At 31.8% G+C, this 15,937-nt stretch overlaps 1 protein-coding gene across 3 annotated transcripts in view; it reads left to right on the top strand.

The window, feature by feature from the left end:
- LOC119831078 (ATP-binding cassette sub-family G member 8) overlaps positions 1-15,937 on the top strand; it is a 39,530-nt gene that overhangs the window by 11,505 nt on the left and 12,088 nt on the right. For 2 of the 3 annotated variants that reach the window (XM_038354319.1, XM_038354322.1), the window contains exons 2-5: positions 12,706-12,791; positions 13,338-13,466; positions 14,386-14,517; positions 15,544-15,684. In XM_038354319.1, the coding sequence (XP_038210247.1) occupies positions 13,348-13,466; positions 14,386-14,517; positions 15,544-15,684 (392 nt within the window). In that variant the 5' untranslated portion in view covers positions 12,706-12,791; positions 13,338-13,347. Of the gene's footprint in view, positions 1-1,889; positions 2,003-12,705; positions 12,792-13,337; positions 13,467-14,385; positions 14,518-15,543; positions 15,685-15,937 lie in introns of those variants that run through there. The other variant, XM_038354320.1, reaches the window with a different exon arrangement.

Raw genomic sequence — 15,937 nt, 5'->3', positions numbered from 1 at the left:
TTGTTGTTTTGCTGTGTCTTCTATAATGCCAGCTAAATTTTCTAGATTTCTAGCCGACATAAAGCTAGCTAGTTAATTTGGAATTCGTCGTAACGCAAGCGTATATGACCGAATGGAGTTCGGTTAACTTGAGAACAGTTATGCCTATTACGGTTAGAACGGGTTTGTTCCACGATATGCCCAGTAAATTGTGATCGGCCTCGACATATTATGGGGTTGGCTATGTAGGCAGGCTGGTTAAACAACGGTTCGTGACAGACGATTCGATACGCTTGAAGATGTGAAAAATGAGTGTGTCAAATAGTGCATAATCGATGAAATGATTCTATGGAATTTGCAATGCAACATTTATTACCATGATGTCTAACGGCAGTTCAAATCACCACACAATAATGGTTAAAGAAAGTACAAGAATCTTTATCGCCATCTATTTTCAACAAGATAATATGTACTATGTCCTGAGATAGAGTATGCACAAACTGTAACATAATGTAACATGTTATAAATTAGTTCATCAAAACATTCATCTTTTCATAAAATTGTTTCCTTATAGCTATCTATGAATTGAGTAGTGTAAGATTCCTCACCCTACTGTTTCTTAACTTTAATTATACGTTCATTGACTTACTAACCTAACTCTCTCTTACAAACGTCAATGTTATCATAAAAACTTTTCTATTCTTAAAAACTCATATTAAAATAATACACTAGTATAGATGACTATACTATATGAATACTAGTAACTGCCGTGTCAAACAACAAAAGTTGTCAAAATACAAACTAAGATTGTGACTTGCATATAGAGTATACTAGCTGCACCCGGCAAACGCTGTTCTGCCTTACTCTTATAATTTAGGGGTATGAAAAATAGATGTTGGCCGATTCTCATAGATACCGGATAAGCACAAAAAATTTCATCAAAATCGGTCATGCCGTTTCGGAGGAGTATGGCAACGAAAACTGTGACACGAGAATTTTATATATTAGATGTATTACCTACATTTGGGATATGCAGCTTCATTAAAATCTAGGCTAACCTGTGGACGCAGACAGTTCAAATACTGAGAATAAAGAATAATAGCTTTAAAGTTATTGTTATGTTTGGTTACCGTAAGATAACGGTGGCATTCATAACCTTTTCATATTTCGGCCGGCGGCAAATATAAGTCACTGGTGAATTAAAGTTAATTTTATTCATTATTAATGTTGGTATGTAAGAGCGTTTTAATGTGTTGAGAGTTGATTAATGTTAAAGGGCTTAACCAAGTTTATGAGTGTGGGAACCGAGCACGCTACTGCACGAATTGGGCCAGCTCGCACCGGGGAAGGTACCAAACCCCCACAGTGTTTCGTTCGACGAGTGGGGGAGCCGGACGCCCGTATCCTTTTCATCACCCTTTCCAGTACATTCCTTTAGACCCGTCATTAATCCATATTAGACAAACCACCAGCGCACTTATCCCCTATTACGTAAAGAGAAAAAATGTTCAATACATGAATTACCCATAATACAATCGCAAGAGCTTTCAAGTTTCTTTTTACTAGTGACTACGTGAAGTCGAAAGAAGTATTATTTTATACTAGCGGTACGCCCCGGCTTCGCCCGTGGTACATATATAGCCTTCCTCAATAAATGGGCTATCTAACACTGAAATAATTTTTCAAATCGGACCAGTAGTTCCTGAGATTACTGCGTTCAAACAAACAAACTCTTCAGCTATAAATTATTAGTATAGATGTACCAAGATCCAGTCTGATCGACAAAATTCATCTTTAAGGATTAATTTTTACAAGGTAATGTATGAAGGAACAAATTTAAGAAGCTTATATGAATACAAAGCTTATTTAGTTTAGCATGTGGTGCCTCGTAGAAGTGGTAATACTATTCGTTGCATTAATATCTAAGTCACACTTCAGCTAAGTGTTACAATGCCTTAGTGGGAAAAGAGATATTTATCATTTGGCGGGAGAATTACTTCTCACGAGGTTACACGAGGTCAAGGTAATTGTGTCATCATCTTATAAATGCTTTTGTAATATTTTAATCAATACATTTTAATTATTTCAATTAAATGATAAAGACTTATATAAAATCTTTTATTGGGATACATATGATAGGATTTTTTAATTTTTTATTAATGTTCAGCATCGATTTTTTATGAGCATGTTTTCCTATTTATTTGATGTAATTATAAAAAAAGAAAAATTAAAATCGAAAATAAACCTAATCTAAAATCTTACCCCGATTACACTTTTTATCTTACAATGCTACGCCTCAATAGATGGCTTTATAAAATTCATTACATTACAACATTTCAAGTCTTGCCATTATTTTTTCTTTTTTCCTTTTTTACATAGTGGCCCTTTATCTTGCAACAGTAGATGGAAGTGTACTGTGGCAGTGTGTCAATAGATAATAATGAAATTACGTTTAAAGTTGAGAAATATCAGGGAACGTTAGTTAAAAACCTTAGAACCTAAACTGAATTTTCCATACACGGTATGTAGATACCTAACCTACGTAGCGTGTATAATTTTACTATTTATTAGTTATTTACCTTGATTTTCAGTATCTACTGTATGAAATTATGCAATATTTACTAATATAGACTTTTTGCTTTATTTAATAGAATTAATAAAAAATAATGTCCGCTACATATTAGAAGCAAAGAATAAAATTTACTTGGCAAAAATATGACGCAAACGTGCGGTCAATAATCTTGACCTAAAATTGCAGTTTTTATAGTCCGATAGCAATAGCGAATGGGATTTTATTACATATATATGAACGTGAAATGTTTAAATAGATTTTTCTCTACTTTTTGGCTATGCTATTCGATTACTTTGTAAGATGTCAGATGATTTTTTTTTAAATAGAAAAAAAGAATGGGTTCGATTTAGAATATGGATACTGGAGAGGTACCATCCCCCCACGTCGATGTCCTATTTCGAAGAAAATAATTAATTTATGTATTTTTTTTAAAAAGCCTCATTGACCTTGGTTACTTAAACACACCAACGACAATAGCCAGTAATGAGAACGTTATAATGTATTTTTATTTCTCCTTTTTTATCTACTACCCCGGGGGAAGGAGCCGTGAATTATTTCAGAATGCTGCCTACTAAAACCCCACTATTCCGCTGCTTTAGTGGGGGGATCAAGCCAAATAGTGGCTTGATCCCCCCACTAACTACCCTCATCCATTTCCAATTAATAATCTATAGAGATATAACGGAAATAATAACCTGAATGAAACGGTTATGCTCATTATGTTGAACTGCACTTCCTTTTCTCTAAAACAAGGAAAACTTAAAGTTTTCTTCTATTTATCATATCAATGATACTTTCGTATTCCGTCAAATGAAAGTACGATATGTCAAGTGTCGTCTCACTTGATTCACGCTTCAAGGCAATTTCATTCATATAGTAATGCCGTTTGAGTCGAATATACAATCGTGACGCAATTGGTTCCAGAGTTATGCGTAAAATTAGTTCGTACGTGAAGAATTACATTGTGACAAGTTCACGATTACCGCGGGCTTTGTTATTCTGTTCTTTTGTGAAACTGATCACTTGTTTTCTCTAAAATAAAAACAACCAGTTACTATTTAATTTGCTGTGACTGGTTTTTATGTGATTTGGCGAGACTTAATATTTTGACGATGCATTTCAACAATTTTTACAAAAAAAAAAGTTTTTTTAAGTAATAAATATAACAAAATTTCTAATAAATATGATTTACGTGTACTTGCACAATTTTTTCTCAGAAATATAAAAGTTCAGTTCAGTTCCTTCCTTGTGTATCGTTATGTAGAATTAATTAAAGCCATTAGTGTTTTTATACGCCTACGTTGCAATTTAAATAATTTGCACCGATATAAAAATTTTGCCTATTTATTAATTGGTGGATGAATTAGTTTAATTGTATTAATCAAAGAAATTGGAAACGGAAAGATTAAACATTTTGAAATGTGTTTTCAATGTATACTTTTAGATTCATTAACCTTCATTTGTATATTTTTTAAAATGTTGTCTTAAATAAACATTATAAATATGTATAAAAAATTTGTTATTAGAAACTAAAGATTCGAAAGTAGTTGAGAAAACTGGACCGATGCACATCATCATTAAGATACGGTATATCGCTTATAAAAATAATTTAAGTCGATCAAAACATTATGTACGTTTATATAACACTTTCTTACGGCATTAAAAGTTAATCGATCGATTAATATTCATTGGTATGATTATAAAATAATCGTTGTTAGGAAGCGCACGATACGCACGGATGCAATAGGAAGGAAATACGTTGAGATATTGGATTCGATCGATATTTAATGGACAGTGAAATGTAGCGTAACAAAAATATTGGCTAACTGCTATTGTGTTTATCCTTTACTTCATTCATGTAATTGTTATTAACCGCCCCGCAGTTTCACCCGCGTAAGTCCGTATCCCGTTAGTAGTTTTTGCGTGAAAGAGCAGCAAACACACACACATCCTTACAAACTTTCGCATTTATGATATTAGTAGGACTAGTAGGATAGTAGGATAACGAGGTGAGGGTCACAGTATTACACTTCCTGGGAAGGCATATAATTTTTTTTATATTAATTTCAGTATCTTAAACAAGCGAATTGTTTTCAACAAACAAGAATTGCTTTTATTGTTTAATCAGAAAAATACGTCTTTCTTTTTAATTTATGGTAATGGTCCTTTTACGAACTTTTATTTTACATCCATATGGGGCGTGCGTAAGAAAAGGACATCATATGTTTTTAATTGCCATATACATAACTACATTATACATATGTGATTGAAAAACATTACTCACCTTCCATCGGTGTTTAAAAAAAATGTTTGTATAAAAATCTAGAAAAACAAGAGATAAAACAAATCCATTGTAAATGTAAAACAAGAAAAAATGAAAGTTGACGCATAAAATTAATGTTATGCGTCCTGTCATTCGATGAACAAAAACTTGTCTCGTGTATTGACCTACTGTGTACACATTGAGTAATTCGTATTCATGTAAAAACTTTGCGCCAGATGTATCTAAAAATGTTTATATACATGAGAATTTTTTTTTTTTTGAAAGAATAGAAAAAAAAAATTCTTTCAAAAAATTCCTCATTTATAAAAAACATTTCAATGCTATAAAACTTAAAATTAAATGTTTATATACAATTTTGGCGTTTTAATTATGCAAAATGAAGAGTCACAATTCCCAGTAATACTTACACGGATACCGTCGTGAATAAAAATCTTCAGCGTATTTTTTATTTCAATAAATTTTCTTTTTATTCCTCCTTACAGAATAGACTCCATGTACTGTATGTTATTGCTTAACGCGTTTTGGTTACCTAGAAGAGATGACTCCGTATCATAAGGTCAGCTTTGGGCAATTTGTGTGTATTTTGTTTTCGTTTCCGTTAGGTGTATAGTTACAAAAATCATTATTTCAATCACGCATTCATGTAATATATTGTAATTTAAGATTGCTCAAACAAGTATACATTTACATTGTAGTATTATCCATGTTATCTGTGGTATATTATCTATCACTAGCCATACATAGATTATCTTAAAAATATTTTAAACTACGTTTGGTTTATAAATTGTTTGAATACCGTTTAACTTGTTTTAATTCAATATCACGTTCACTTGTTATTTGCTTTCTGACTGGCCGTATAAACTGAGAAATTAAATATAGGTACAATATTTCATATCAACTTATCGAATAAGATATAGCACGTTTATATGAAAAGTCGGATTAATGTAAAATAAGTAACAAATTAGATATTTCCTCTCCGCTACATCCTGCAACAGTCGAACGACATTCCGACCCAATGAATAATGTTTACATTTACGAAACCTCTGACTAATATCCATTAAAACATTATTTGTTGCGTATAATATAGGTATATATATTATATACCCACGTTTACCATCCTGATTGTTTATTAAATAAAGATAGATACTTAATATTGATTTAGAAATTAAAAACTATTTAACGGATTTAAACCCATGAAAATGCTTCTTAATATTGATTTAACTTCCAACAATTAGCACACTAATTGAAAATATTAGTTATATTTTCAATCTCGATGTAGTTACTGTAAAAAGTTATGTAACATTTTTGCGATCGTTAAAATTAATGCGTTACTATATAGAAAGAATAGTTATAATTTTTTGAGGGAGGGTTTATTATAGTCCAGAAATAAGTTTAGTACGTATATTTTAGTAATGCTTAATTTTAAATGATTACAATTATTAAATGTTATATTGTATTGTTATATTTTTTCTTATTTTGATATTACAACATTATTATTACCGTCATATAAATTTATGCGACACAGTAGTCTAATTATTGAAACGGAAATTATTAATAGAGTGTAATACTATACCGATGTAGATGCTATGAAAAAAAAGTCAAACTGCCAGTTATATATGAAAAAAAAACTACTGCAATAATGAAAAGACAAGTGAAGCTATAAAAACGCCTTATCTTCGCGTGAGTAAAAAAACTATACTTGTGGAGGAAAGTGAAAACGTATACATACAACCGATATTTGCGTTTGGCGACGATGTTTGCATAAATTGTAAATACATAATTTTACTTTCCAACGACAAGTTAACATAATTTAAATGGATTCAAAATTCAATAAACTAAGTGCTGATTCAAGTTTCGTATACAAGCTTGAATTATGTGTAGAAAGCGAAATGTTTAAAAGTATATTACGTACCTATATTAAAGTAAAGACCCTACTTGCTTTATTAGATACATCATCATCATCATCTGAGGCTCTACAGCCGCGAGTGCGCCTTGGCCTGGTCCAGTATTTTCTTCCAGCTCTCTAGATTCCCTGCCCGAGCTCAGTGGTTTATTAGATACGTCCTTTTCGAAATTGTCGTAAATCGTTACAAAAAAATAAAAATAATGACAGCTATTAGTGTTACATATTTTTATAATTCTCTTATGTTTACTAATCAAAATATTTTTGTTGTTGCATTATATCATGTAGTCAATATATACATGCTTCGTGTTTTCAATCTGTTATTAATTTGCAATGACGATTACAACACGATTTTTGTTTGCAATTGTTGTAACGAATTATGGTATAAATCCTTGAAGAAGCTCAGTAAAGGCGAGACGAATTTATAGAAGGTGATGATGAGGCCAAACAATACATAACAATAAATAATATCTAATTTAGATCGAATGTGCTAAAATACAAAATTTAGTCCAAATTGCCCGAACACGGCCTCGTACCACGGTATATACATGTATTATGTACCTAGTATTATTGCTTGTACTAAAAAATGGAAGCAATGATAAAATAATTTCAAATTGTTTTAAACCATTTCATATAATGATTTTCCTTGTATATTTATATGAATACCATTTTGTCTTTAATATTTTGCTATACTCTAACTCATGACTCACATTGCTATTTCAACCTACGACTCCTATACCTTCCTTCATTACGAATTACAACATACATTACTGTCAATAGGTATATAAGTGAAGAATAAGTGGAATTTGTCTCTGTAATCATTTTCGCATTTCCCTTTGTTAACTCTAAAATTACTAATGATAAATAAAGGTATTTTCGTTTGGTTTTGAGTTAACTTGACCTCGTCTATAAATTACACAGTTTGCGCAATTTTATATTTTTTTCATCATAGTACTGATGATGCTGTAATTTTGCGGGATAAAATAATAATCACAGTGTTCTGCATTTTCATTGGATTTTCGAATTTAACTTTTTAAAGTCATAAACTCAATAGAATATATAATCAAAGAAGTGATCATTATGCACCTGGAATTCGCCATAGTCGCCTAATTTACTAAAGAGCATTGTTTTTTTATTTAATTTGAATATAATGAAAAACTGTACGTCATAAAAAATGTCGACAGCTTAAATAATTCTGTTTGTTTTTTTTTTATAATTTCTTTCCTTATCTAAATGGGATGGGGGTTTGAATCCCCTAAAACTCTCCCTGGGCTTCCTACACCCATGTAGTATAGGATTATGTTATTTACGTACTGAATCTAAATGATTAAGCCAACTTTGGTTTGTGATTGATTTAACGTTATGGTACCCTGATGAGTATATCATAGATATTATTGTTTTGAATAAAATAAAATAAAATCTCTTATCAAAATGCAATATGCATGAGATGTACTTACATTATTTAATGCAATTTAAATATTATGTATATCTAATTCCATATAGAAGATGGAAGACGTTCTGTGCTAATGCGCAAGTATGTTAATATTTTTTAGTTTACGTAAAAAAATAAGAAAGTTATCAATGTCCGATTGAAATCAAATATTGAAATAGACATCTATAAAATTGACATCCTTATGCATTAATCAGGTTATATAAAGCGATACATGGCAAATTTATTCCAAAAGAAATATTCAGTTTTCGTAATTCGAAATGCGCTTTCATGTACCGACGCGAGGTACATTATTTAGTCTGTGCCTGCAACAGTCGTATATAGTCTGTGCACAATGGTAGGGTGGGTGAACGACCGGCAGGCGCCGACGCATACCGCCCTGGGTATTTATAGAGGAGCCTTTTCGCATTCCTATTGATAATCGGGAATGCGTGAAGATTTTGTGTCTTATGACATGGAGCTGCATAATATGTATGCTTACGTTTCGTTTTTGCGTATATAATTTTGCTAGCTGTACACCATTCAAATTTCATAATCGCCTTATCTTCAGGTATTATTCATTTTGTTTTTAAATTAGCTCGTTAATGTGTGACTACGTTAAGTACAACATTATACAGAGAAGCTATGGAGATTATGTAACAATTAAATTACCCTACTTTAATTATGAACCACATAGCCCAGTCTTACTTTAAGATTTGGATATAATATCATCATACTAGCCTTCGCTCGCGGCTTCGCCAGTGTAGGCAGAAATAATACAGCTGCATAGTTCCCGTGGGATTTCCGGGACAAAAACTGTCATATGTCCTTTCTCGGTCTCAGTCTCAAATTATCTTTGCACCAAAATTCATCCAAATCGGTTCCGTTGTTTATGCGTAAAGAATAGACGGACAGACTTTCGAATTTATGATGTTACTAGGTATTTAATTGGTACTTACTTTTTCTTTTCTACTAATTAATTAATATTCTTATAATGCTATATACACTCCCGTGTTCCCAGTTCACGCACTCATATCATTATCCGATGTAGCTACGTGAGTTCGTGACACTTGTAACTTCTCAGTATCAAGGAAAACATCAGTAGGCTTGTTGCAGTTATCTGCCTACCGTCCATAGATTTAGCAAGAATCCTGACGTTCTCTACTCAATTAATTATATCGTATAATCACGCAACATACGATTATCATACAAAGCTCTATCGTCCCACTCAACTATTTAATAAATTACATAATGCATGTAAATACGGTCATAAGATATAATAACCTTTTCGTTTTTCATTATTTTCATTACTCATGCGCAATTTAATGTATAAATTAGATACCATTTATGATATGTAATTCCATTTATGTAAAATAGTTTGTTTAAATTACTTTCACGAATTAATTAATTTTATATGCCACCATAAAATCAAAAATGACTTCTCAACAATAAAATAACAGCTAACGTTGAGAAGTCTTTTCTGTCATTTATTTAAAAGAACTAGTCATGTTGTTAAAACATCTAATAATAAACTGAATAAAATACTGAAATGTTGCATATTACACAAAAAATTGAATTTATAAAAAAGTACCTGACTGATATCTGAATACATTTTTCCTGCATCTGCTAAATAATGTAGGTAATCATAACATATCCAGTGTATGGTAGAACTATTACGCATTAAATATGTAAGTGGTGTAGGGTAGTTTACAGCTTCATTTTTACTACTGCAGATATATTTCAATACGATATTGAGATAAGCGTAGTTAAGACCTTATTTAACGAGTCAAGTTGTTAATATTCAACATCACCAACAGCAATTGTCATATATCGTGCATATGACGAGCTGTTACGATGACAGCATGTATAATTACCATAAATTAACACGCAACCAGATATAACCGGTACTTATAGTTATCGCTAATCAATTGAGGTGAGGGTCTGCAAGTGACTTCCAAAATGTAATGACAAGTTGCGAACAAATTAAAAGTACGTAATACGGAACGGAGAGCCGGTTTAAAACTAGTGTCGAAGTGGCTAGTAAGCATACCATATGCGATCTGAATTATACGAAGGTTTAGTCATGCTATTTAATGTTCTTGGCCATATCTGTGCGCATTTTTTGCGCACTTGAAGATTATAATAATTTTATAAAAAAAGTTATGTTCAATTGCAGAGTTCAATGAATTTATTTCGTCATAACGTATTTGATAATAAGAACCTATATGTCAGAAGACGTGCTGTCTTTTTAAAACATAATTCATTTCTACAAAATAGCCTAAAGGCCGCCCACGTCTTGGGGTTACCATTTCAGATTCTAAACTAGGATCAAATGACAACAATTTCCTATCGAACATAAAAATAATCATGTCAATCGATTTTTTGGAACGTCGTTTAAAAACAAAATATGTTAGAATACAATTATAGATCGATTTAAAGCCATTTCTCATTAGATTAAACGTAGAAGCGTCACAATTCTTTTATCCTTAATACGATAATCAGAATCAATGTGAACAGATTATGGAAGCAGTTTTTAAGCCCCATGTAGCACCAGTAATACTATTATCCTTTTAGTGATAAAGGAAAAAATCCCATTATCCTTTTACGAGAACATCTGTGGCTCAGACTTTATAAAAAGGCTGAGCCACAGATAATAAAATATATAGACTACTAAGCGCTGGTTTTGAACAGCGTTAGTCTTTTACTTTTTTTATTCGAATAGCAGCCAACTAGGATTCCTAAACCGGATCTAGGACTGCTCCTGTCACGTATCAATACCAATTTAAGCATATTATAGTTATATAAGATTCATGTATAGTTTTAACAATAAGCACTAGTCAATCTTTTATCTATTACGGGGTACCATTCACTGGCCATATATTTCTCGTAAAACTTGCCAGAAATACTGCATATTATGCTTATTATAAGATTGCGTATTATTTGAAGTGGTTTATATGAAGGTAGTTTTTAAATACATTTTAACAGGACCAGAACAAAAAGTAGCTAAAGAATTATTAAGATTAATTTTCCTATATATCCTTATAATGATCATGGTAGATAGGAAATACTATTAAAAATCTTAGTAATCAAAAAGCGAAAAACCAACCGTTACTTTTCGATTTTAATGAGATTGAGTAAAGAATTACAAGATACTCTCCTCCGACAACAGTAAAATAAAATTCTACTAAGAATATAAACGCGAAAGTTTGTAAGTATGAATGGATGTTTGTTACTCTTTCACATAAAAACTACGGAATGGATTGATGCTTTATAAAATCTTGCTATTGCGTCTACGGGTGAAACCGCGCGGCGCAGCTAGTCCAATATAATGCAACATGGTAATAAATAATGTTCTTACTAGCCGCAATCTGCCTATAAATGTCTACTCTACTTATTTTAAACTACATTACGAAACATATATCGTCATAGAGACTATACTAAACTACATAAATATGTTTATTTCTTTTTTATTCCGCATTTTATGAGCATTGCGAACGTTGCGTTGTTGACTGTTGTTCCAGTAAGAAATATCAAACATTGCTGATTTCATATTCTGAGCGAGTGACATTATCACAGGTGTATTATAAACAAAGAAAGATTTTTCTCACACACGTGATCTCGTAAAATGTCTAGTTCAAGGCGTCATGTGAAGTTATTGATTGCTGGAGCATTATATGCATTCATGCGGTGAAGTCATAAGATGTGAACCTATCTATTTTCGATTTGATGACGTTATAGTACATGCGTAATTAAGGCACAGATTAATCTTAGCATAATATAACGTTGTATAACAACGCAAATTAATAGTAAGGAGAATATTAAGAACCCGACGTTGTTTAGGATTTTGTCTGATTGTCATAATAGTACCTCCTATGGGAAGTACGGCAATAATTATTTTCCGAATTCCTGCATTGTCGTGGTCACATTTTACGCAACATTCTCGTATGCACATGCCTATGTACCGATGGTCACAGATAGATTGACAGGACATCCGATTTGCCAGACGGACTTTCGTCAAATAGGATGTGAATAAGTGGGTCAGGGAGATAGGCTTACAATTTGTATAATTTTTAAATCCATAATTTGAATTTGGAAAGTTGTTATGACTTTTTTGTTATGCGTATACCATATGCCTCCTTATGTTTAAATAAATCTATGCATAATGTTATGTACATTATGCATAGATTTATTATTAACAAGAATGAAACACCGAAATCCGAAATGTTTTAAGCGCATGCATAACTCCTACGATTACATCAAATTGGATGAACTTATTTTGTTCCTATTATTGCTAGGTGAAGGTTTGTATGAAAAAAAAGGTAGTAGAAATTTGAAAATCTTCCAATAAGATTTTCCCAGAGCGACCAGCTAGTAATGAATATAGAATAAAACACAAATTAAATCAAATAGGGATGCATTAAATGTAGTTCCACCTTGAAAATGATTATGAAGTACAGCTTTTGTCCTTTTTGATATTAGTTACTTCTATGTACGTACTAAGTTGAATCGCCCACTCATTTACCATTCTATTGTTACAGATGCTGTGAATAATATTGGCTAGAATGTGGATTATGACGACCGACAGACACAAGGATTCCAGCATTAATACTTTGGGATGACAGTGGTGATTATTTGTTATGTTTACCATAATATGTATGATAATAATAAGGCCTATATTTACTATTGTATTTTACCTAACTTTATGTAAATAGTACTCTTTATTGTTTGAATCCTAAAGTTTCTTCATTTATAGATTTATGTTAGAGCATTTATGCAATAGTTTCCTTAATTTTCTTAATTAATTTATTGTTTTTTTTTTTACATCCATTAAACATAATACAAATTAATAAGGCAATGTTGACTAAGTAATAATGAATCATAATTATTAATTAACTAATACATAAATGCGATCTATCAACTAATTTGTTACGTAGATTTAAGAGTCATTGCTAGGTAGGTAGGATTTCTTATAAACATTAATTTATATTGTAATTTATATTAGTATTCATCACTTAGCGTAAATAGAAAAACTTTTTAGTTGTGTGGCTAAATTAAATGTTTAATAATTCGTATCTAAATCTTAAAATATAATACTTGATATTGGATTTGTCGAATGACAATTTACTTAAATAGAAGCATTTGCATAACCTTATATATTTGTTGATAACAGTGAGCTCATAATGTCGCAATCAGCGCTGGGTTTGGGCGGCGAGAGGCGCTACTCGGTGCCCTCCAACCCTCTGATGCACGACCCGCGCGGCATGCATTCGGAGGACCTGCACGCCTGGTCTATTTACAGGTACATTTTATGTAAACGATGTGACGTTTTTTTACCCTTATAATATTCTTCGTATCTTTTAAAGATTTTTTTGTTTAAATGGTTATTTTGTTATGAAAACCCGAAAAGTTAAAAGCGTTATCTTAAGCCTCTTTGTCCAAAGCGTCTTTGTCAAACCATGTGTCCAAAACAAGGAGGAGGTTCATAAATCCGTGGGTTTTTCAATCGATTGGCGTGTTTCTTCTGTTTGATTAAAGTTGTTGTCATTTAGTGCCATTTAAGAATCTGGATTGGTTTGTGCCTGGGAAGGAAATCCCCGCAACGTCGGTGATTTGATTATCGGTCGGAATTATTGTGAGAAGAGGTACTCTTGTTCCTCAATGAACCGAAAATAATATCCATACTAATATAATAAATCTGAAGAGTTTGTTTATTTGTTTGTTTTTTGAACGCACTAATCTCATGAACTACTGGTCCAATTTGAAAAATTCTTTCAGTGTTAGATAGTCCATTTATTGAGGAAGGCTATAGGCTATATAAATATGTATATACTATATATATAGCCAATAAATTCAATCATCACAGTTTAGACTTTCAGATTATGTTTGACTGGTGGAAATAACCTTGCTATCTAATCACGCCCCCTCGATTTTTCTCTATTTACTTAATCATTAATTTATCAAACAAACAAACAAAATACAACAAACCACTTATTTTAAATTATGTACTTAAAACAGAATGCAAAATTTCGCCAGCATCTCTAGGTGTAAAGAAAAGAAATTTGATTTTCCATCCATATAATTTAACCATTGTCTACTTATTTTAAAAGAGATCGCACTCAAGTGTTCGGAAGAAAACAATTCATACGTTACGCTTAAATTAGTCTATTAAAGTACCCACCAAAAAAGTACATTTTCATTACTCAATTATTACTTTGCAGGCAAAACTTAAATTCAGACTTCACAGACAGTGCTCTGGGTAGCACCGACAAGAGCCCCCTGCCATATGGAAACTTCCAACTCCGTGATACTACTGTGCAGTCGATATTATCCCACCCTCGATATGGACCCAAGTAAGTCATAAATTATATAACTAGATAGCTATCGCGTTTATTAAACGTTTTACATAAAAATGATCTTAAAATCCTATCCTACTATATCCTACTACTATTATAAAGGCGAAAGTTTGTAAGTATGGATGTATGGATGTTTGTTACTCTTTCACGCAAAAACTACTGAACCGATTGCAATGAAATTTGGTAAGCAGATAGCTGGACAACTGGAATAACATATAGGAAGTTGCCCATTATTCCGATATTCCTACGGGACACGGACATACGCGGGTGAAACCGCGGGGCGCAGCTAGTGTAACACATCGTCACTTCAGTTAACTGTGAATAGAAATGATTTAAATTCAGTATATTGTATAAATATTTAAGTAGTTCACATTAAATAAATATACTTATTATTCTATTTGCATTGTTACTAAATTGATTACCATCTTAATGCGCTTTTAACTAACAAAGATTTTATGTAATTGGAATCATTGGAAATACAGTCGTTTCATTACTAGTTATATGTAACTTAACTATATTCATGTATTCTATTGTATATTTGTAAATACGCATTGTTACGATTTAACTAGGCAAAACACATTGTGATTCTTTCAATATTGTTGTGTGCATGCTTTTGCAATACGTGTGTCAATTAATATTATCGTATTACGTCAAAATTTTAATAATTCTTAGTAATTCAACTTCACGAGTGCTGTTTTAGATCGAACTATCTAAACATTTCTCGACGAAATTGTGTTTTAATATTAGTATGAAGTATACTCCAATTTTGATTAACCACTTCGCAAAATACATAATATTAAATGTTGAAATTCATATTAGATATTAATTCGATATATCTCCCTGATTTTTGTTCATTCATTCATTTGTAAATATATTAATAAATCGATAAATCGATTAAAATTTTTCATTGCAACCTTGATAATTTATATAAAATTGATCTACTGATTGACCGATTTACTCCAATATTATTCACTGGTACATACTTTGTGGCATTAACTGTGTTTCACTGGTGTTATTTTCCAGATCAGCGTTGGGTTCCAATATGTATACATACCTCAAATTTGGTTTGCCACGAGTTTTCCCGCCGAACCATAATGGCTCGCAGAGATCCGGCACTCCCAAGCCAAAGACTTCTATTGGAAGTGGGATGAAGTCAGTGCCTCGGTAAGTGTTCATTTCCTTTATCTATTTATTCTAGCCTATTTTACATTTTATAAGAATGACTTTTGAGATCAACAGAAAAAAAAATTTTAATAAGAAGCCACGTTTTCTGACTGAATTCAATCTGGATTAGTATAACAAAGGTATGTATATAATATAGGCTCGTACTTGTCCGAACGACACATTTAAAATTCGATTACATACTTACCCATGTAACAGAAAAGACAATCTGCCATCGTGTTGTCCATGTACTATT

The sequence above is a fragment of the Zerene cesonia genome, chromosome 13, assembly GCF_012273895.1.
Source record: "Zerene cesonia ecotype Mississippi chromosome 13, Zerene_cesonia_1.1, whole genome shotgun sequence".
Lineage (NCBI taxonomy): Eukaryota > Metazoa > Arthropoda > Insecta > Lepidoptera > Pieridae > Zerene > Zerene cesonia.
Note: the sequence above shows the minus strand (reverse complement) of the source record. Positions and strands in the feature narration are given on the sequence as shown.